General features: G+C 38.7%; 1 protein-coding gene across 3 annotated transcripts in view; it reads right to left on the bottom strand.

Moving 5' to 3' along the window:
- Nucleotides 1–2784: 2784 nt before the first annotated feature.
- SWT1 (SWT1 RNA endoribonuclease homolog) overlaps nt 2785–23873 on the bottom strand; it is a 101274-nt gene continuing 80185 nt past the window's right edge. For 2 of the 3 annotated variants that reach the window (XM_032393056.1, XM_032393057.1), the window contains 3 exons: nt 20771–20837; nt 16142–16206; nt 2785–3418 (listed from right to left, as the gene is read on the bottom strand). In XM_032393056.1, the coding sequence (XP_032248947.1) occupies nt 3292–3418; nt 16142–16206; nt 20771–20837 (259 nt within the window). In that variant the 3' untranslated portion in view covers nt 2785–3291. The remainder of the gene's footprint in view (nt 3419–16141; nt 16207–20770; nt 20838–23873) is intronic. The other variant, XR_004297960.1, reaches the window with a different exon arrangement.

Raw genomic sequence — 23873 nt, 5'->3', positions numbered from 1 at the left:
GGTACCCAGAACTCAACTAAAAAAAAAAAAAAAAAGTAAATGGGCAAAAGATTGGAACAAGATCCTTTACCAAAGAAAATTAATGGATTCCAATAAGCACATGAAAAGATGTTCACTATCCTAAATCATTAGGAAAATTTAAGATTACACACTTAATAAATTATGGTTGGGATGCAAGTCAACGAAACTCAAATTGCTGGAGACATCAAAATTGTAAGGTCACTTCGGAAAACTGGCAGTTTCTGACAAAATACCCTATGACACCATAATCACTTTCCTAGGTAGTGATCCAAGTGAAATGAAAACCTGTCACACTGAAACCTGTATGTGAATATAGCAGCTTTATTCAGTTACCAAGTCAACTCAAATAGCCTTCCACCTGGGGAATGGTAAACTGGTGCATCCACACAGTGGAATACTACTTAGGAATAAAAAGGATGAAGTTTTGGAGAGCAATAGAATTCATACCTTGATCATACTGGTGATGATGCGATTGTGTTTTGACAAAACTCAAAAAAACTACACTTAAAAACAGTTCTGTCTTTCTAGCTTAACCAAAAGGGTACCAAACCTTTAAAAAACTTTTTTTTTTTTTTTTAATTTTATTTATTAGCACAGGAAGAGGAGCAGAGGGAGAGGGACAAGCAGGCTCTGTGCTGAGCACGCGCCCAACACGGGGCTCAATACCAGGACCCTGAAATCACGACCTGAGCTGAAACCAAGAGTCAGTCACTTAATTGAGCCACCCAGGTGCCCCCAAAAGGTATCAAACCTTTAAAGGAAAAGGCTCTAAAAGGGGGACTAGGACATACCCATATTTTACCTTGGTGGAAATCCCAGCAGGGAACCCTTGATTCCCACTGGCCTTGCAAGGATTATATATTGAGCTAATGTAGTTTAGCCCATAACCATCAGTCTACAGTAGAACTGCAAAAGCTAAGGAAAGATTAGAACTAAAGAATAGCATGCTGACATCAGTTTGTAGTTAGGGGCACTGAGCCACCTCACCTTATAGTTTCATAGCTGGTAACTGTTCAAGTTCATGGGGTTATTTTCACTGGAGTGGGTTTTATTGGTAAAACAGCCAAAGAACCATCAGGTGGGAGGCTGACTGGCCTGTCAGTTCAATCTAAATCAGAAAAGGGCTTTGCCTGTGGCATCACTTACTGAGAGTGGAAGATGTATTCGATTCTTCAATAGGGATATTCCCTCTTAAGAAGAAGTAAATCCTGACCCATGGGATGAAAAAGGATGCTTGAAAAGTGTTCCAACGGATGGGTGGGCTAGGGGGAGTTGTCAGAAAGTAGGAACAAAGTGATCAAGTGAAGGTAGATCAAGACACCATCTAAAGAAATCTGGGTCAACGCTCAAAGAGTGAAAAGATTTCTCTTCTCCCTCAAGGTGATGGTCAAAAGATGAAATGAGCTTCAAGTTTGTCTTTCAGGTGACAGGCAAAACCACAAGAGGAAAGTGAAATTCACCATCATCTGTGAGGTTCTAATCTCTGCAGTCCCAATTGCCTGCTACAGGGCCTAACAAAATCCCAGTAGGGCACAACACCCCAATTCTTAAGCCAGCGTTCCTTTGGCCCAGAATGCTGGAATTGCTGGGGTGGCTACACCCAAAGGATCCTCCCTAGTCCTCTCAGGAAGGAAGTGGATGGTCTTTTGTGTAAAAGTAAATTGGAAAATGCTAGTGTAAAATGGTGCCAGAAACTTTGCTGGGATAATCCTCATGGATGCCCCTCATGACTCCTCACTAAGACAAGGCCAAGAGCATTATGTAGAGAGCCCTTCCCTGTGTGACTTTCCTCATCTGTCCCTACTGGCATGCTTATGATGGCTTCTGCCCAAAATACAATAGGCATACATACTGAAGAATGGAGATTTTAGAATTCTTAAGTTCCTCTCCCAAGGATCTCTATCAAAACAAATGTGTGTTTTGCAAGGTGGAGCTTATGAGCCTTAGGTCAACTGAGTTATCTCAATCCAGAGGAGGGATCCAGAAAAGAAAGAGGGAGGGGGAGGGAACCCCCAAGTCCTGCATTATACTATCGTATAATAGAAAAGTATAGTATAATAGTAAAAGTATAAAATTAAGATAGATTAAAAATCTTAAAAGATTACAATTAGAAAAAAAGCAACAAAGAAACCTGACATTTCGGGGCACCTGGGTGGCTCAGTCGTTAAGCGCCTGCCTTCGGCTCAGGTCATGGTCCCAGGGCCCTGGGATCGAGCACCACATCGGGCTCCCTGCTCAGTGGGAAGCTTGCTTCTCCCTCTCCCACTCCCCCTGCTTGTGTTCCCTCTCTCACTGTGTCTCTGTCAAATAAATAAAAAGATACACAGACTAAGGTAAAATATCTATATGCATATGTGAAAGTGTGCAGGAGTGAAATTTCCTAAAAATCACAACCTATATTAAAAAGATAAGAGGGAAGAGGAGAGGGAAGCAAGAGCAGAACCAAAACCCAGTAACAACCACCACAAGCAGCTGAGGGATAAAGATCTGAAAAAACTTCGGGGTGGTGGGGGGGATGTTTTTTGCAGAGAGCAAAGATCCTCTGGAAGCTTCTCCCACAGGGCTCATATCCCGGATGTCACTGGAGCCCCAGGTAGAGGTGCGGCTTCCTATGCAAACATACAGCTCAGGCGGCCCTGCACAGACTGACCCTGAGAATACTGGGTAGATTCTCTTTTATTGGAGAGAGTTGCTTTTATCATCATACCTTGTACACAGTTCAGAAACACAATTTGGAAGTAAAATGAAAAGGCAAAATCTTACTAAAAATAAAATTTATTGTTTTGTAAAAAATAAATTAACATTTATCATAGAATAGGAAATTAGATTTAATATAATGTATTAACAAAAGCATAATATACTCTAGTAAACAAGGATTTCCAACTTACTCTATAACTAAATAAGAAGTCAGTTAAACACTTGGTTTAGCTAGGGGCAAATATGAATCCCTGCCACATGATCCCATAAATCCATGCTGCTTCACATGTAAGGGAAAAATCAGTATAGAGGTCTCCCCTGCTCTTCCCATTAGAAATGCACTGAAAAGTGACAAACCCAGGGAAGAAGAGAAGAAACTATATAGCAAGTAGGAGCTGAAGTCAAATTCTACTTACATTACCTTAGGGGAAGTGGAAGGGATGTGTGTTAGTTCATCAGGTCGATAGGGAAGGTAGTTTGATCATAAAACATACCAGGGTAAGATTGCATTTGTGCAGCAGGGTGAGCATGGCCATGTCCTAATTCTTTCTGGAGGTTTGGAAGTGTCTCTGGTCACGGACCCATGCTTAGGGTTGAGAGAGAGTCCCTGTTTTGGGCTTCCATATAGACAGATGCATTGCACTGCTGCATGGAATATTCCATCTCGACCAGTTGGCGGCATCCAATGGTTAACTTTTCCCTAGGGGATAAAGAAATGTTAAATCACTGCAAGACAGCTAGTCAGATAAATGAAAAAATCTTAACACAACAGGATAACACTGGGATTTGAAATACATTCTTTGATAGTTGAGAGTTGTAGTTTCTTAGCACAGACAAAACAACATGGGGAGACAAGCACTTAGTAGCACAGATTCTCAGACAGTCAACATGAAGAAGATCTTGGTGCAATTCCTAGAATTCAGGAGTTCCCATGGCAGACCTGCTGCAAACAAGCCAAGTTGGATGCTTAAAAAGTCCTTTGTATGGTCTCTGAAGGACTTCTCCCAGCAGGAGACGGGCTGATGTCACAGTGTTCTAATCCAAAGCATAAGCAATGCTGTAGCCTAGATCACAGGTTTTTGTCTTAACTAAAGAACAGGTAGCCTGGAGGATACTAAGAGAATGCACCTCCGGACAGGAGCAGATAATGGAGAGGAGATAGCAAGTTGATAGAGCTTCAGTTCTTAAAAAGAACTGCTAAATTAACAAATGAATACTAGCTAATTACTCTGAGCCAGAGGTAGGGAAGCAGGGAGTGATGCCTATTATAAGCCATGCCTACTCAGAGTTTTACCTAAGACTAAGCCTAGCCTGTCTCAAAAGTTGACTTGGGCCTACAAACTGTGGGATCTGTAAGTCATCAGAGCACCAACCCATTATATCTGGTGTCTGGAGTCCAAATCTCATGGAAACCTATTTAAATCTACTGGGAGATGGTCTATATAAGCTCATGAAGAATAGCCAGTTGAAGCATCTGGCACATTAGGTATTGGAAAAATGGCAGGTTTTTAAATGTAAATTACACTGTATTACTTCCTTGGCTTCTAAGATGCTCTGGGCCATCTCCACGGTGTTGGGGAGGACCACTAGCCACTTCTCTCCACTGACGCCCCCTTCAGAACTCAGGGATTAGGATGAGAGGTAGTAAGTAGTGATAGCAAAAGGAAATATACCACATTTTGAGCAGCCTCAGTTCCTCAAGATGTGTGGTTTCTTTGACACTGATTAAAACCTGACTTTTGGCTCTGTGTTGCTCTAGTCCTGCTTCCTATATTTACAGTGCTTAAAATTAGTGTTATGTTGCTGTCAATTCTTCCTAACTACTCAGAAAACGATTTTTGGAAGACCCTAAGAGATCCCCAAATAGGAGAGATGTTGTAAAACAAATAACCATTGTAGATTTTCTTCTTGTACCTAGAAAGAATTTTAGAAAAACTGCAACAAATATTGTCATTAGTTTTCTCATAACGTATCTAACGTTAAGTTTTCTCAAAAACTTAAAAATGAAACAAAAAGGGCCCATTCCTGCTCTTGGTGATTTATTCCAATGTGGAAAAAAAAAAAAACCTCCTTTAGTAACTAGACTTGAATCTATCTCTGTGTCTTGTCTTCTTTCTTTCTTCCCCTCCCCTCAAAGTTAAGAGGTGATCTCTGTCTCTTTTCATCCAACTGGCGTCTGGTTTCTTCATCTGTGTGAGTCAGCATTCTCACAAGGGATTATCCCCTCCAGATTCTCTCTCCTGCAGCAAGTTGTCATTGCTGACTGAGGAAAGTATCACGTGTTTTTCATTGTGTATGTTTGGTCTCTACTGTATTATGACAGGAATTCTTAAGTTCCTTATCCCCAGGGCTTATATGTAGAATGGCAGAATATTAGATGTGGGGGCACCTTAATGCCTCTGCAGCATTTCTGGTGAGTCATATCATGTTGGCTTTCACCAAGTTGTGAGAGCACACACAACTGTGAGAGGTAGCCCATTTCATATCTCTTAACTTCTAGAAAGTTCTCCCTTGGACCTAAAAAAAACCCATTTTCTGACATGAGTAGCCTAAATTAAAAAAAAAAAAGTCATTCTCTAATACTACAAATATTTTCTCTCTTACAGTGATCCTATTTCTCTTTTGTAAACTAAACAATCCCAACTCCTAATCTGTTCTGGAACAGAGCTCAAGACTGGAGGTTGCTTCTAGTTCTGTAATTCTACAAAACTGCCAGTTTCTCTAAATTGTCCTATCATGGGTATCAAACTCGCTTTGACCAAATCTCAGATAGGTCAAAATAAACTGGAAATTTGACCAAATCAATTTAAAAATAATTTTAGTGGTTATTTGATTCTTTTTCATGGCTAACTTTGTCAAGATGGCATGGCAATAGTGACCTTAAGTGATCTAATGACAATATTTGATGCAGTTTTTCCAAAACTCTTTCTAGGTACAAGAAGAGAGTCTACAATGGATATTTGTTTTACAACTCTCTGAACTTTTCTATTTATTTGCAGTGTGTATCTCAAATGAAAGAAAAATGGAATACACAATGTAACGCTAATATAAAAATAGTATATAATAGCTAACATCATATTCAATGGTAAAGACTAAAAGCTTTCCCCCTAAAATCGGGAACAAGACAAGGATGCCCACATATCACCACTTCTATTCAACACTGTCCTGGAAATTTTAGCCAGAGCAATTAGGCACAAAAAACAAATAATAAGCATACAAATTATAAACAAAGGAGTAAAATTATCTCTATAGATCCTAAAGAATCCACAAAGTACCTCTTAGAATAAACTAATTCAATAAAGTTGCAAAATAAAAGATCAACACACAAAAAAATCAATTGCATTTTTTTTTAAGATTTATTTTATTGAGAGAGCAAGAGCAAGTGGGGGAGAGGGAGAGGGAGAGAGAATCTCAAGCAGACTCTGTGCTGAGTGCAGAGCCCCACACAGGGCTCAATCGCAGGACGCTGAGATCATCACCTGAACCAAAACCAAGAGTCAGATGCTTAACTGACTGAGCCACCCAGGCACCCCAACTGCATCTCTATACACTAGAAATGAACAATTAGAAAAGGAAATGAAGAAAACAATTCCATTTACAATAGCATGAAAAAAATTAAAATACTTAGAAATAAGTTTAACTAAAGAGGCACAAGACTTGTGCACTAAAAACCATAAAACACTGCCAAAAGAAATTGAAGACCTAAATTAGTGGCATACCATGCTTATGGACTGGAAGACAATAATACTCCCCAAAGCAATCTACACAGTCAATGAAATCCTTATCAAAGTCCCAATCTTTTTTTATAAAACTGATCCTAATATTCACATAGAATTGCAAGGAACCCCAAATAGTCAAATCTTGAAAAAGAAAAAACAATGTTTAGAGGACTCAAACTTCCCAATTTTGAAAACTCAAAATACAAAGCAACTTTAATCAAAACAGTGGTACTGGCATACGGACAGACATACAGACCAATGGAACAAACTTAAAGCCCAGAAATGAATCTCACATACATGATCAACTGATTTTCAACAAGGGTGCCAAGATCATTCAATGGGAAAAAAACAGTCTCTTCCAACATTTGGTGCTAGGACAACTTGATATCCACAAGCAAATGAATGAAGTCAGACCCCTACCTCACATCATATACAAAAATTAACTCAAAAATGCATCAATGACCTAACTGTAAGAGCTAAAACTATAAAATTCTAAGAAAAAAACACTCATGAGCTTAGCTTTGGCAGTGGAATCTTAGATATTATGCCAAAAGCCCAAGCAATACAAGAAAAAACACATGAATTGGACTTCATCAAATTTAAAAATTCGTGTATGTCAAAGGATGCTATCAAAGAAGTGAAAAGAGAATGTACAGAAAGAAAATATTTGCAAATTATAAATCTGATGGGGTCTAATACCCAGAACATATAACATGTCAAGCTGCCAGGTACCACAGTGGTTAGTAAGGACAATAAGCCAAACTGAAAGTAAAATCAACCTTTTTCATTTACTGTGACACTGCAAACAAGAGACAAAACTAGGGGCGCCTGGGTGGCTCAGCCAATTAAGCGACTGCCTTCGGCTCAGGTCATGATTCCGGGGTCCTGGGATCGAGCCCCTGCATTGGGTTCCCTGCTCATTGGGGAGCCTGCTTCTCCCTCTCCCTCTGCCTGCCGCTCCCCCTGCTTGTGCTCTCTCTCTGTCTCTGTGTCAAATAAATAAATAAAATCTTAAAAAGAGAGAGACAAAATTAAAGGTGCCAGTTCCCTCTTGCTCCATTTTTCCTTATAGAATGGCACGGAGTTAGGGCGAGATGATATGCAGTGCGGGGGACATCATCTCATTGCTGAGGATCCCTAAACTAAGGCTCCTATCTCTTCATGGACCCAGGGGACTAAGAGGTGGGGGTCGTAGTTCATTCACGCTGCTAGAACAAAATACCAAGACGGGGTGGCTTATAAACAACAGAAATTTATTTCTCACAGTTCTGGAGACTGGAAGCCCAAGATCAAGGCTCCATCATGGTCACATTCTGGTGAGCACCCTCTTATAAGCATTAACTCCATTCATGAGGGCTCTACCCTCATGACCTAATCACCTCCCAAAGGCCCCACCTTCTAAGACCATGGCATTGAGCAACAGGATTTCAACATATGAATTTGGGAGGGACACAAACATTCAGAACACAGCAAAGGAAAAGAGCTAGGAGCAGAAAAGCATTGGGTCAGAGTGGAGAAAAATACCTCAGCCAAGGCCTCCAAAACATTCTCAGCAGAAGTGCCTGAGAGGTGCCTCAGCCAGAGCCCCCAGTAAGGAGGCCAACAAATGGAAGCCTGAGCTAGGAATGCGATTTGCACGTAAGCTCAGGGGCAGGGGCCTAAGCATTGCCTGCAACCCCCTCCAGAAGAGAGCAACACGCTGGCTGTGTGCCAAATCTGCTATGGGGAAGGCAGCTTTCCCCAGGGGAGCCTGCCAGACAAAGCCTTGTAACTGCCTAGGGTCAGGCCTGGAAGATCACACATAGGATTTTGGTGTGGAGCCAGATTCCTCATAAAGACTTTTTTTTTTTTTTTAATATTTCATTTATTTGACAGAGAGAGACACAGCGAGAGAGGGAACACAAGCAGGGGGAGTAGGAGAGGGAGAAGCAGGCTTCCCGCGGAGCAGGAAGCCCGATGCGGGGCTCGATCCCAGGATCCTGGGATCATGACCTGAGCCGAAGGCAGACGCCTAACTGACTGAGCCACCCAGGTGCCGCCCTCATAAAGACTTCTTATAACTCAACAACAGCAAGAAAACAACCCACTGAAAAATGGGCAAAGGACTTACAGAGACATTTCTCCAAAGACAGACAAAGAGCCAATAAGCACACGGAAAGGCGCTCCACATCATCAGTACTTAAGCAACTACAAATCAAAATCACAACGAGGTCACACTTCACACTCATCTGGACAGCCGGAAACCAAAAAAAAAAAAAGGAAAATAAATTTTGTCAAGGATCCAGAAAAACTGGAACCCTCATGTACTGCTGGTGGGGAGGTAAAATACTGCTGTGGAAAAAAGGCGGTAGCTCCTCAAAAAGTTAAACACAGAATTCCACTCTCAGGGATCTACCCCCAAAATGTGAAGGAATTGGAAGAATTCAAACAAATACTTGTAGACAAATAGCAACACTATTCATAAGAGCCCCAAAGTGGAAACAATCCTGATGTCCATCAACAGAGGAGCGGATAAACAAAACGTGGCCTGCACGTACAACAGAGTTTCGCTCAGCCAGAAAAAGCAGCGAAATACACAGGCTACAATGTAGATGAACCTCAAAAAATATCAGGCTAAGTCAAAGACACCAGATACAAAAGGTCATGTGTCGTATGATTCTATTTGTAAGAGACATTCAAAATAGACAAATCCATGAGAGGTTGCCAGGGTCTGGGGGAAGGGAGGAACACGGGATGACTGCCTGCTGGGCAAGGAACTTCCCTCTGGGGCGACAGGAATGTCTCAGGACGGGAGACAGGTGACCACTGCACAAGAGAGTGAATGCACTAAATGCAGTAACAAACCTAAAAGCTCTTGGCCAAGGCTTTTTTCTGTCTAAGGCTTCTTGGACAGACCAGGTCATTAATTTAATGCAGGGATTCTCAAACTTGAACGTCTCCTGGAGGGACGGACAACACAGACGGCTGGGCTCCCCTCCTCTGCAGAGTTTCTGATGCAGAAGGTCCAGGGTGGAGCCGTCGAGTCTGCATTTCTTGCAAGTTCCCAGGTGATGCTGATACTCAGGTGCAGGAACCGCATGTAAGTGCACTACTACTCTAATGTAATCTAGAAGATACTACCATAGAGTTGCTTCCTGGCATCAGAAAGCAGTCATTCCCAAAAGCACCTGCCACAAGGAAAAGCAAGCAGCTTCTGACTCACAGGCTGGGTTAGGCGGCATACTGTTTGCCTACGCCAGTTACTTTAGACACTGATGTCACAAACTAACTGGCATTTCATACAAGAAAAAATGACCTTTGAGGCTTGGGCCTCGCCAACATGCTAGAGCACACGGCTTGAGAGCTCTCAAGGCAAACAAAGCGAATTACATACTGCAGCTAACTTATTTCTCATATATATAAAAGCTATCTTATCACCCAGGATCCTTGTTTGGTCATCTACTTGATACACTTGTTAATTTACCATCCTGGATTTTCTAGGCCAGCTCCTCCTCTGCTCAGGGTAAGCAGCAGCACAAGCATAAAAGCTCTGTGGAAGACTCTACAAACTACAGAACACAAAACACAAACTTATTTATAGATATAAACACCAAGGTTCTATCTGCTGGGTCATGGAATTCAACATTTGATCAAAGCTACTTGCAATCCGAAACCTTATTTCCTTGCTTTATCTGAACCTATGAGATAGTTTTCTGTTCTTGAGCTATTTAATTACTTCTCTGTTGCAATAAATGTGGTGTTGGGCACATCAAAACAGTCTCCTCCTTCACAACGAACACTTTATAAATAAAAAAAAAAAAAACCAGCTTAGTAAATTCAGACGATGTAAGTAATCATATTCCTCAGCATTCCCCCAAAGTGGTCAGCTGTCTGCAAGTTAAGTCATTTTTCTGTTTCCACCTCCATGTCCCAGGAAAACTGCCACCTTCCATCTGGTGCATCTGGCCCAATGTTTAGTATGAGCCACAGAAACCAAAAGAACCTCTCTCTTTTGGCAGCTTATTTGAAAACCACGAGCCCTGGAGCACACCTGAGGCGAGTGTGAGAGCTACTGGTCACTATGGAGACAGCACATAATTTCAAAACAAACAGCAGAGTAACAAATCTAAAAGCTCTTCACCAAAAGCCTGCTAAGTAGCGGTCGCCATTTTTCTGTGCATTCAAGATATTAGATATATTTCATTTCTCTTCAAAATCGTCCTTCTGGGTTTAAGAGGGAGCTTATTAATTGACATCATAGTTCAAATCCCTGACAAAATAAATGACAAGAAAACAAAGAAGAAAAAACCAGGTACAATTACTTTAACTCTGAATATTCAACTTTGATCCCAATACCACCCCCACAAAAAAAACTCCCAACTATTCCAACAGTAAAGTGAAGTCAAAATAATCTTAGACATCTGATTGGAACTGTCCTGCAAGGGACTCTGCCCTCCAAGTTATCCACAGTGAGCTTTCTATACCTTCACAAATATGGCCAAGGTTGGGGTGTCTGGGTGGCTCAGTTGGTTAAGTGCCCAACTCAAAAATACTGGCCATGGTTTACAGACATTATATATTTTAAGTTTTAATTCCAGTTAGTTAACATACAGTGTAATATTATTTTCAGATGAACAATTTAGTGATTCAACACTTCCATACATCACCCAGTGCTCATCACAAGTGCACTCCTTCATCCCCATCACATATTTAACCCATTCCCCCACCTACCTCCCCCTGGTGACATCAGTTTGTTCTCTATAGTTAAGAGTCTGTTTCTTGATTTGTCTCTTTTTCCCTTTGCTCATTTGTTTCTTAAATCCACATGAGTGAAATCATACGGTATTTGTCTTTCTCTGACTTTTTTCACCTAGCATGATACTCTCTAGCTCCATCCATGGCATTGCAAATGACAAGATTTCACTCTTTTTGATGGCTGAGTAATATATATGTATATATCATATCTTCTTTATCGATTCATCTATTGATGGACACTGAGGCTGTTTCCATATCTTGGCTATTGTAAATAATGTTGCAATAAACATAGGGGTGGTGCAGGTATCCCTCCTTTGAATTAGTGACCTTGTATTCTTTGGGTAAATACCCAGTAGTGCGATTACTGGATCATAGGGTAGTTCTATGAGAAACCTCCATACTGTTTTCCACAGTGGCCGCACCCAGTTTCCATTCCCACCAACAGTACATGAGTGTTGCTTTTTCTCCATATCCTCATCAACACCTGATTTGTTTCTTGTATTTTTGATTTTAACCATTCTGACAGCTGTGAGGTGGTATCTCGTCGTTTTGATTTGCATTTCCCTGAGTGATGTTGAGCATCTTTTCATGTGTCTATTGGCCATCTGTATGTCTTCTTTGGAGAAATGTCTGTTCATGTCTTCTGTCCATCTTTTAACTGGATTATTTGTTTTTTGGGTATTAAGTTTTATAAGTTCTTTATATATTTTGGATATTAACACTTATATATCATTAACATTTATCATTAACATTTATATATCATTGGTTATGTCATTTGCAAATATCTTAGCCTATTCAGTAGGCTTTCAGGTTTGTTGTTTCTTTTGCTGTCAGAATCTTTTTATTTTGATGTAGTCCCAATAATTTATTTTTGCTTTTGTTTCCCTTGTCTCAGGAGACATATCTAGAAAACATTGCTAAGGCCAATGTCAGAGAAATTACTGCCTATGCTCTCTTCTAGGATTTTTATGGTTTCCTGTCTCACATTTAGGTCTTTAATCCATTTTGAATTTATTTTTATGTATGGTGTAAGAAAGTGGTCCAGTTTTCCCAACACCATTTGTTGATGAGACTTTTTCCCATTGGACATTCTTTCCTGCTTTGTCGAAGAGTAATTGACCATATACTTATACACTTCATTTCTGGGCTCTCTATTCTGTTCCAGTGATCTCTGTGTCTGTTTCTGTGCCAGGACCATACCGTCTTGATCACTACAGCTTTGTGATATAACTTGAAGTCCAAAACTGTGATTTCTCCAGCTTTGCTTTTCTTTTTCAAGATTGCTTTGTTATTCAGGGTCTTTTGTGGTTCCGTACAAATTTTGTTTGTTCTAGCTCTGTGAAAAATGCTGTTGGTATTTTGATAGGCATTGTATTAAATGTGTAGACTGCTTTGGGTAATATAGACATTTGAACAGTATTTGTTCTTCCAGTCCATGAGCATAGAATGTCTTTCCATTTCTTTGTGTCATCTTCAATTTCTTTCATCAGTGTTTTATAGTTTTCAGAGTACAGGTCTTTCACCCCTTTGGTTAGGTTTACTCCTAGGTACCTTATGGTTTTTGGTGCAACTGTAAATGGGATCGTTTTCTAAATTTCTCTTGCTGCTGCTTATTAATGTACAGAAATGCAACAGATTTCTGTATATTGATTTTGTATCCTGTGACTTTACTGAATTCATTTGTCAGTTCTAGCAGTTTTTTGGTGGATTCCTTAGGGTTTTCTATATATATAGTATCATGTCATCTGCAAATAGTCAAAGTTTGACTTCTTCCTTGCCGATTTGGATGCCTTTTATTTCTTTTTGTTGTCTGACTGCTGTGGCTAGGACTTCCAATACTATGTTTAATAAAAGTGTCTTGTTCCTGGGGTGCCTGGGTGGCTTAGTTGGTTAAGCGGCTGCCTTCAGCTCAGGTAATGATCTTGGGGTGCTGGGATCAAGCTCTGCATCTGGCTCCCTGGGAGCCTGCTTCTCCCTCCCCCTCTGCCTGCTCATCTTCCAACGCACGCGCTCTCTCTCTCCCTCTCCGTCCCCCAAATAAATAAAATCTTTAAGAAAAAAAAAAAAGTGTCTTGTTCCCGACCTTAGGGGTAAAGCTCAGTTTCTCCCCCATTGAGGATGATGTTAGCTGTCTGTTTTTCATAGCCTTTATGTTGAGTTATGTTCCCTCTAAACCTACTTTGTTGAGGGTTTTTATCATGAATCGATGTTGTAGTTTGTCAATTGCTTTTTCTGTGTCTGTTGAAATAATCATATGGTTCTTATCCTTTCTCTTATTGATGTGATGTAGTAAGTTGATTTGCGAATATTGAACCACTCTCACAACCCTGCAATAAATCCCACGTGATCGTGGTGAATGATTTTTTTTAATGTATTGTTTAATTTGACAGATATTATTTTATTTATATTTATTTATTTATGGGAGGGTGAGAGAGAGTGAGTGGGGGAGGGGGTGCAGTGGGAGGGGCGGGGAGCAGAGGGAGAGAGAGAATCTTAAGCAGGCTCCACGCCCAGCACAGAGCCCAACGTGGGACTTGATCTCACGACCCTGAGATCATGACTTGAGCAGAAATCAAGAGCTGGACGCTTAACTGACTGAGCCACCCAGGCGCCCCAACAGATGTTATATTTTTGACACAAATCTCATCTACACAAACCTTTAAATGTGGCCTATCTGTAAAGATCTATAAGAAGAGTGTAACTGATTGACAGTCTGAAGATTAAGGTAAAAAAAATCATTTTCACCCCCAGCTACTACAGACTACGCATGCCCAATGGTTTTAGATCTTCTTGGAAAACTTAATCTAATGAGTAAGTGAGCTTTCATAGCTGTACTTAGTAACATTTGTGCCTAATTATCAATCCTTGTGTCTTGATATCAAATAAATTTATCAATCTAGAGTTTCACAGAAGCACCCTGATAGTTAACACTCGCTGTACCTGCTCATAAAATTTTAGAGCAACGCAGATTTGTGTGCAAGTTAAAACTCGCAACTGAGCTGCGGCTGAGTGACAGCAGTGGTAACTCACACAGAGTGAAAGCATGGTCAGTCCTGCTACAGCAGGAACTTGTTCCAACACCGCTGGTCCATTAGAGAACAACCTGAGCATGGTGCAGATTTCACACTTTCTCATATGTAATTTCAGAGGAACAGAGAAAACTACCCAGCTGAAGCAAGCTACTTAGCAATGCACCACACACACACACGCACACACTTTAAACATGTACCAGAACCTCATTCACATCGGGTGTTGCAACTTTACATTCAGTTTCAGATAACCTTCCTTCCACCACATCCCACTGACCCACAAGCTGCAAGCCTTCCAAGGACCACTTCCACCAGCAAACTCTGACTCTTTTTCAACAAAAAGGGTCAGATTTATCATCACGTTGACATATTTCTTAACCATTTAACATGTGTAAAACTGGTGCCATTTTGATTAGGTTCCTATCTTGTTTTTTTAATGTATCTCTTATTAAGTTTTTTTTTTAAGATTTTATTTATTCATTTGAGACATAGAGATAGAGAGAGAGAGCGAGTGAGCATGAGCAGGGGAAGAGGCAGAGGGAGAGGGAGAAGCAGGCTCCCCGCTGAGCCAGGAGCCCGATGTGAGGCTCAATCCCAGGACCCTGGGATCATGACCTGAGCCGAAGGCAGACGCTTAACCGACTGAGCCGCCCAGGCGTCCCTGTATATCTTATTAAGTTTCTGAGTGATGTGCCTCAGACCCATTTTCCCCAATAGCCTTTTTCTGGCATGATTTGGCATAGCATGAGGTGATATTTGGGAATGAATAGGTCATGTCACAGTACGTAGGACTGGCTGTAAACCAACTACTGCTCCATGCTGCAACATGGGTGTATCTGGACATTGAGTCAAAAAAGAATGGCGGGAAGGGGGTTATGAGACTGGAGGGCAACAATGACCACGTTAAGTGGGTTTTTGTTCCTCATGAATTTGTTTGCCTGGGCTCAGGACGGGAGGGCTTCACACACAGACCCTGTATATTAAAGAATCCGATTTATACTGCTTCTCCTTTCTTGTTACATATGAATGCCTTACACTAAATTATTTTTGAAAAGAATATATATGATGCCATTGAGTACAAAAGCAGGTGAAATTAATCAACATATTTTTATTGGTACATACACCCATAAAGATGAGAATTGTAAACACAAAATCTCTACGGAGAGGCTGCAAGGACGGGTATGCACAGGGATGGGTAAAGGTCTATTTTGTCAGCTGAATGATAGGCATGAGTATGCTTTGTACTAGTTTGTCTTCAAAACATGATCTGGGGAAAATAAGTCTTTCAAAGGGTCTGTGAGGTCAAAGAGGTCAAAGCTACTTTCAATAATAAGACTAAGACATGATTTGCCTTTTGCATTCTCATTCTTGCCAGAACGTACAACAGTTTTCCAGTGATACATGACATGTGATTATCAAAACAGACTAAATTCAAGAGCAGTTATCAGAACCCATCTGTCTTCCATGAAGCCAGACATTAAGAGATTTGCAAAAATGTAGACTCTCACTCTTTTTGTTTGGGAAAAATTATTTTCGTAATTATATGTTCCTTATCTTAACATGTAATTAGTTATTATTTTGAAATCAGTATTTTAAAAATTTTCAATTCTAATTTCTAATATAGCAAATATAGATAGATACAACCTACATAAACAAAAGGTCTTTAGGGTCCTCAACAATTTTGTAAAATATAAAGGAGTCTTGAGGCCAAAAAAATTGAGTACCACTTTAAACCTTTTACTTGGGTTTATACACACGTGTGCGCGCACACACACACAAAGCTCTTTTGGTATGTATGAACTATTTCATATGAATAAAGGTAAAAAAAAAATCCTAGCGTAGTGCAGACATAAAACGAATCCTTCTCCAGCACACCAAGTGGTGCTGTATGTGGTAAAAGCTCATGACAATGGCATTATCTATACCACAGATGGGACTTACCGATACTCAGACTGTGAAACACAATCATAAAGTTCCTGAGCAGTGAACTGGACATTTCTATTTACCTGAAAAGAACCAAGATGTAGTTAATAAAAATGCATATGAAGTCAAAAGAGCAGTAAGAGCACAAGTAGAGTGACCCATATTCTGAGGGAACAGAATGTCAACTTTCTAGTGTTTGCATAAAAAGAACAATCACAAGTTCAGTGATCACAACGCATAAAAAGATCACAATCAGTGCTCGCAATGTTTTACACAACACTGAACTGTGTGTAAAAATACTAGTCCTGTTGTTACAACTTCATCCGTTCAGAGAACCAGAAGAAGTGATCAAGGGTTCTGGGGTTAGTGGGAATCTCAACGAAGCAGATAATCACCTTGTAGATCAAGTGGAAAGAGAAAAATGTGTACTCCATGCAACACTAAATTTTACTCCTACTGGCTCTTATCAATAGATTCAGGCTTCAATTAGCTTAGAGTTTTAGAAGATTTCTAAAGCACATATTCAATATTTCTTTTCTAAAAAAAGCAAATGTCAAAAGGTTAAAATAACTATATTTAAAGGACTGGAGTAGAATTGGGGTCATATAGGTAGACCTTTTTTTTTTTTTTTTTAAGATTTTTTATTTATTTTTTTGACAGAGAGACAGAGAGAGAGCACAAGTAGGCAGAGCGGCAGGCAGAGGGAGAGGGAGAAGCAGGCTCCCCGCTGAGCAGGGAGCTGGACGCGGGGCTCGATCCCAAGACCCTGGGATCACAACCTGAGCCGAAGGCAGACACTTAACCACTGAGCCACCCAAGCAGCCCTAGGGAGACCATTTTAAAAGCAGAAGCAGCCATATCTTGTTTATATTCTGAACATCAGAAATAATTCAAGCTGAAAGAAAAAATTAAGCATTCAACTTTAACAACATTTGAATACTATGGGTGACCGTTGCAAAAACTAGTACTGAAGAATCTTCACTTTCATTTAAATACTAAGTTTATAAAAAAGTTTGATTTACAGACATTTTCTAAAGAAATGTCTTTTTCAGACTGTCAAGGTCTAAATATTTTAACTAATATGTGTAAGTTCATAATATAATTCAGAGATATAATTTACACTACTATAAATATAAAAGCCTTGATCATACAAAGACTCATCATGGCACACATGTGGAAGACACAGTGATGGAATCCTGTATTTCTTAGGCTTCCTATTGATTTAGGCTATATTGTACTTATGTGCAGGGAAAAATCTGGATATTAATAAATTCTTTTTATCAGATAACAAATCAAACAGTGCCTAAATTTTCAGAAATTCTGAATTAGTGATGGAAAACTAAATGAGACTATCTTCTGTTCAATTTACTTCAAAACATATTTAAATAGTTGGTATAAATTTTTTGGTGAGGAAATTATCATATTGTGTAGAAAATGTTTCATTCACTAAAGGTTAAAAATACACAGTTTTTATTTTTTTAAAGATTATTTAGAGAGAGAGAGAGAGAGGAAGAGTGCACATGCCTGTGCAAGCAGGGGGGAAGGGCAGAGGGAGAGGGAGAGAGAGAATCCCAAGCAGACTCCATACTGAGTGTGGAGCCCAATGCAGGGCTTGATCTCATGACCCCGAGATCATGACCCGAGCCAAAAGCAAGAGTTGGACGTACATTCAACCAACTGAGCCACCCAGGTGCTCCCATAGTTTTTATTTTTTATTATTTTTTTAAAGATTTTATTTATTTGTCAGAGAGAGAGAGCGCACAAGCAGGGGGAGCAGCAGGCAGAGGGAGAAGCAGGCTCCCTGCTAAGCAGGGAGCCCGATGCGGGACTCGATCCCAGGATGCTGGGATCATGACCTGAACTAAAGGCAGATGCTTAACCAACTAAGCCACCCAGGCATCCCATCCCCCCATAGTTTGTAACTACAATAGTTTAAATCTATATAATCCTAAATTTTTGCTTACAATTAGGATTATATGTTTATGTTATTTAATTATAATATTTAATATTATATTTAATGACTGTATAAAATTGGTATATAATTATAATTAATTTTTAGGTACTATAATTTATAATTATTAAAAGATCTTCTAAAAATGTTTAAGATATACATTTAGAGTTAGACTGTTAACCAGTCCAATTCCTTTTTCTTTATGTGTTCTACTCTCATGTCAACAAGACTCTGATATTTTCACTATTATTGTCCCAGTATGCCAGGACCTATAATGTATGCAAACTTAAGGCCGGCAAATGTCAACAACCTTGCAGATGTTTGATCAAAGGATGAAGGAAATAATCTGTTCTCGATCAACTATTGAGAAAAATCAGCTAAAGAAGTGGTTTTGAACCTGATGTGAATAAAAAATATGAATACAAAATCCTTAAGCCTTTAGGTTTTTAGAAGAAAAAAATATCTAGATGTAACTTTAGTTTTAAAAGCAATCCCCACATACATTTAGATACTTATCCAGACCACAGTTCAGGTATAAGGGTGGTGTGGCTCCAGGTCACAGATGACTTAAAAAGTAGGCAGCAACTAATGATGTAATGTATAGTGATTAACATAACAATAAAAAATTAAAAAAAAAAAAGTAGGCAGCTAATTTACTACTAATAAAGGAAAACTGAAGCACAAATTCATGACATATATCACAGGTTCTAGCCTGAAGTATCTCTTTTCATCATATTCATCAATTTTGATACACTTTTAATTATTCATATTAGGACATTTTGAATTACACTGTTAAATATCATTTCTACGCTCAAGTGCACAATTTTAACTCCCAAGGAAAAAAGAGCTACAAAGATGCCTTTGTCAGTAAATGGAGGTGTGACTATAGAGTTGACTGTGGAACTGGTGTCCTCAATTCTTTGTTGTACTGTTTATAATGGATGCCAGGTACTAGAAATGGCTATACTATTTTTAATTCTTAAAAATTCAAGAACAAAAGGCAAAGGTTAAGTATTAAAATAGCTAAACATCTTAAAAGATTTAGATGGTCTCAAATGTGATGTTTATGATGTGAGAAATACCTCGAATGTAGTCACTGGTGTGGCGGGGAAAGTGCTGCTAAGAGAAAGGATTTTAAAAATCTGGGAATCAGATCCACATCATCTTATACATAATGAGTTTGGCATTTTCTCCCAATACTCTCAGCAATAGGAAATGCTAAACTCAAAAAAGACCTATGTCCCAGACTTTTCCAGGATATGTGATTTTAAAATTGCCCTATTGTTTCCACAAATAAACAATATTGTTTTATTTATTGTTAGAATCAATGACTCAATTTAAAATTTAAAAAGTATGATGAAATAATTATACAAATCACCCCCAAGGAAGAAATCCTCTTAAATAATTTATTTTATTTATTTGACAGAGGGAGAGAGAGACAGCTAGAGAGGGAACACATGCAGGGGTAGTGGGAGAGGGAGAAGCAGGCTCCTGGCCGAGCAGGGAGCCCGATGCGGGGCTCGATCCCAGGACCCTGGGATCATGACCTGAGTCGAAGGCAGACGCTTATCGACTGAGCCACCCAGGCGCCCCAAGAAATCCTCTTAATAAGCACATCAGTATTAAGTCTGATTTTCTAAAAGGCATACATAAACACTACTCTTTCCATAAAATAGGTAACACTATTGAACCTTTAACTCTGTGTCTGGTACTGTTTGGAACACTTCATATACATGAAGCTATTTAGTCTTTAAAGAATATCTATAATTTATCTACTGATGTTATTCCCATTTTACAGATGAAGAACCTGAGACAAAGAGAATTAAATAACTCTTCGAAGCATACAGTTGATAATGGGTAGGACCAACATTTGAACACAGGTAGTTTGACCCCAGTCTGTGTTCTTAATGTAAGATGTTACATACAAAGAGTTAAATAAAGAGCAAACCAGAAATAAAAGTGAATGTATTTTAAAAAGTTGGACTCCATAAGAAATGTGAGACCTGAATATATGTCACATTCTTTCATTTGGAGCATTTAAAAACTTACACACACACACACACTTGAAAGAACATACAGGAACATGGGCAGAGAAACTGAAGATCAACAGAATACTTTTTCTGGCTCAGCGCTGGTGAGGAAAGCTTGCAAGTTAAGTCACAAAACACAGCAGAGCCTCACCACAGCCCTCAGCTCTCACACCAAGGGTGTACGCTGCCGCCACAGAGGAAACGGAATTATAGCTTTCCTTTCACGAATGGCCGGCTCTCAAACAGAGGTGGCTCTTTCTTCCTGGGGGCCATCGGGGTCTGTGAGCTCCAGTGGGGCGGTAGGACATTTTTGGTTGTCATAGTGACTCAGATATTGAGATTTAGTATGTGAGGAGCAGCGATGCTGAACACTCTGCAGTGTTCCACACAATGGAGAAATGACCCATCCCGAAATGCCAACCGCACCCCTAGTGAGAAACAACTCTGTGTTGGAGAAAGTGTGTTTGTTATAGGACTCCATGTTTTTATTTAATGAATGAAAGAAAAGGTTTAATCTGTCTTTGACAAACTTCTGTGGCCTTTAAAAATTTAAAACAAATGCCAGTTAAATAGCATTCTGATGGTTTTAGACCTCTATCATGTTTATTTATAGTAAAATTTGTTTATGGTGGAAATATGATAAGCATTTTAAAGTACTTCTCATACCTCATACTTGATTAGGAAGTTATAGAGGGTCTCAACATCTTGATAATTACTGTTAGGGGCCAAAATCCTAAAAAATAAAATAAAAACAAAGGAATGGGAATGAATGATTTAAAAAAATAATAATACCTTGAACTTTTCCTCAAAACATATCCATACTGTGAGATTATTTATCGTACAGTTTAATTCAACAGAAATCAATTTATTAAAATATCTTTGCTTATTTATACTGATACTTACATCACTGCTTAACCAACAACCATAAGCATTCTTATGTGAAATTCACCTTTTGAGTTACAATAATACAGATTTCTCAAAAGGTAGATAGAAATGTGAGGGGCATTTACACTTCATACCTTTTAAGCAGCAGGTAATGCTTGAAGAGTTCCCACAGAAATGATCAAACAATCCCAGTAGACAAGTGATTAAACTACCAGACACATAAAAGAAATCCTAATAAGAGATTTCTGACTAAAGTCAAATAATACTGTTTGAACTATCAGCCTAGCATAGTATGAAAAAGCATGAGTAAACAGAGCACGTCCATCACTGAGAATAACACTGAGTCATAAAAGTAACAATGGAAAGTAACATAAATGACATAAAAATATAAATATATAAATAACAAAAACATAAAAATACAAATGGAAACAAGGAAAAAAATAAAAATAAAGGAAATGGAAGAACATATTTCTCCATCTAGCAGTAGAGTATTAATTCTTATTTTCTTATACTAAGGATTTCTGGGTCTTTTCAGTATGAAGCTTTTTTTTTTTTTTTTTTGCTTTTGAAAAAGAAAAAGAAAAATGGTCTTTTTATTTTGGTATAGTGATGATGAGCCATGCCTGCCTGCCTGCCTGGGTTTTCTAGCTGTGTGACCCTGGGTGAGTTCCGTGTAACTTATTTCCCTTTATCTGTTAAATGAGGATGGTAGTAGTGCTTACTTCATATGATTCTTATCAGAATTAAATGAGTTCCTTAAGAAAAGTCTTTAGAACAGTGTCTGACATACAGTCAGCACTAAATACATTATCAATTATGATAGTAACAATAACTACTATTATCATCTAATAGTTTCAAGGCACAGAATAACTGCACAATGATTTAACTAATGAGAAATCAAGCCACCTCAATCCATTCTTAAAATACAAGTGCCTTTTAATTACAATGTCTCTAGGTCCTCACATCCTTGCCAATGCTTGACACCTTCGGACTTGAGAGTCAATAATTGAGAGTCAATCTCAATAACCTTAATTAGATCTTTAAACTATTTGGCGTTTATTAGACTTGTGGGAAAGCTTTTATAAATAATTTTTCAGGACATAGTCAAATTTTTAAGGGGGCTGTACTCCTTGGGAGGAGACACATACAGAATGCAAAAAATACTAGTTTCATGGAAAAACTTTTTTCACCCAACAAGTAATTTTAAAATACAAATAATCTCCCAACCAAAAAAAAAAAAAAAAAAAAGGTGGGGGAGGGGAAGGATAATACATTAGAGAGAGTCCATAAATAATTCACTTAAGAAAATGAAAAGAAAGCAATCTAGGCAAATTAAACTAATCTTTCAGAAACTCAATGGAAAAAAATTAGGTGTCCTAATTTTTAACCAAATGTAAACAAACTATCAGCAATGTGGAATAATTTACATCTATTCATTTTTCTAGTTTTGGATTATTTCCATAAAAGAGGATTAGGAAATTAGATGTAACAAGATGTTTTATATTAAAAGCCTTATAAATTCCAAGCTAATATCACAAAAGAAAGTACTTTTCCAGAGAATAAAATGAACATCTCTCTGTCCTGAAATACTTCACAGAGAAAATTGGTTTGAGGTAAATTAGTCATTTATCTATAGCAACAAGTCATACTTAAGGTGAGAAATAAAATAATTACATCATTCCAGTTTTCCAATTTTTCCAAAAATTTTAAACTCCCAACCTGGTTTTATTTATTTTTTTAATAATTTTACTGAGGTACAGTTTACATACTGTAAATTCACTCCTTTTAACAACACAGTGATTTAATAAGTTTACAGAGCTGTACAACGATTACCACAATCCAGTTTCAGAGCATTTCCTTCACCCAAAACAGATCCCTACTGCCCATTGAGTCACTTTCTGTTCTCACCTCCAATCCCAGCTCCAGGCAACCACTAATCTACTTTGTCTCTATAGTGTTGTCAGTCTGTAAGTTCTTTCCCTCTTATCATCACAAAGCACAGTTGTCACCATAAATAATATCCTACTATAATACAGAGTCCAGTGGATGAGTCAAAATCTAGTGGATAGTGGCTAAACCTCAGAATGGATCTGGTAAGTAAAAAAGCAAGATGCATACTAAAGATGCCCAAGAGCAGAACAAGAGACCCTTTATTCTCTCATTCAACAAATATTTGGGACCTACTATGAGCCAAGCACCGTTCCAGGCCCTTGGATACATCAGTGAACAAAAAGACAAAGATGCATAGTAGACCAAAGCATCATAATTCTAAAGAGCTTGTGAAAGAAAAAAAAATCCTGACCAAGCACAGGAAGATAATGAAGGAAGAAAAATATCTCATTGTTACCCATTTGACAATCTCCTCCCACTTGTCAATTGCTACTTGTAAACAAACCAGTTTACAAGTTATTCCAGTGATGAAACACAGGAATTTTAAGTTTCTAAGGAAGAAGGCATTTGCTCCAAATGTAAAGATCTGATTATTTGACAAAATATCACAAAATTATATTCTAATGAAGAAAGGCATATTGGTATGCCAGCATCATTCACAGATATAGTACTGTTATAATCAGACTAAAACTATACAAGCTATTTTTTAAAACTAGGATATACAGGGCGTCTGGGTGGCTCAGTTGGTTAAGCGACTGCCTTGGGCTCAGGTCATGATCCTGGAGTCCGGGGATCGAGTCCCTGCTGAGCAGGGAGCCTGCTTCTCCCTCTGACCCTCTCCCCTCTCATGCTGTTTCTCTCTCTCTCTCTAATAAATAAATAAATAAAATCTTTAAAATTAAAAAAAAAAAAACTAGGATATACATTATAGGATTTGTTATAAAATTTACTATTCTTTTTTTTTTTTTTAAAGATTTTATTTATTTATTTGAGA

Source organism: Phoca vitulina, unplaced genomic scaffold (assembly GCF_004348235.1).
Source record: "Phoca vitulina isolate PV1807 unplaced genomic scaffold, GSC_HSeal_1.0 scaffold71, whole genome shotgun sequence".
In the NCBI taxonomy this organism is placed as follows: domain Eukaryota; kingdom Metazoa; phylum Chordata; class Mammalia; order Carnivora; family Phocidae; genus Phoca; species Phoca vitulina.
The sequence above is the reverse complement of the archived record's forward strand: the minus strand, read 5'-3'. Positions and strand labels throughout refer to the sequence as shown.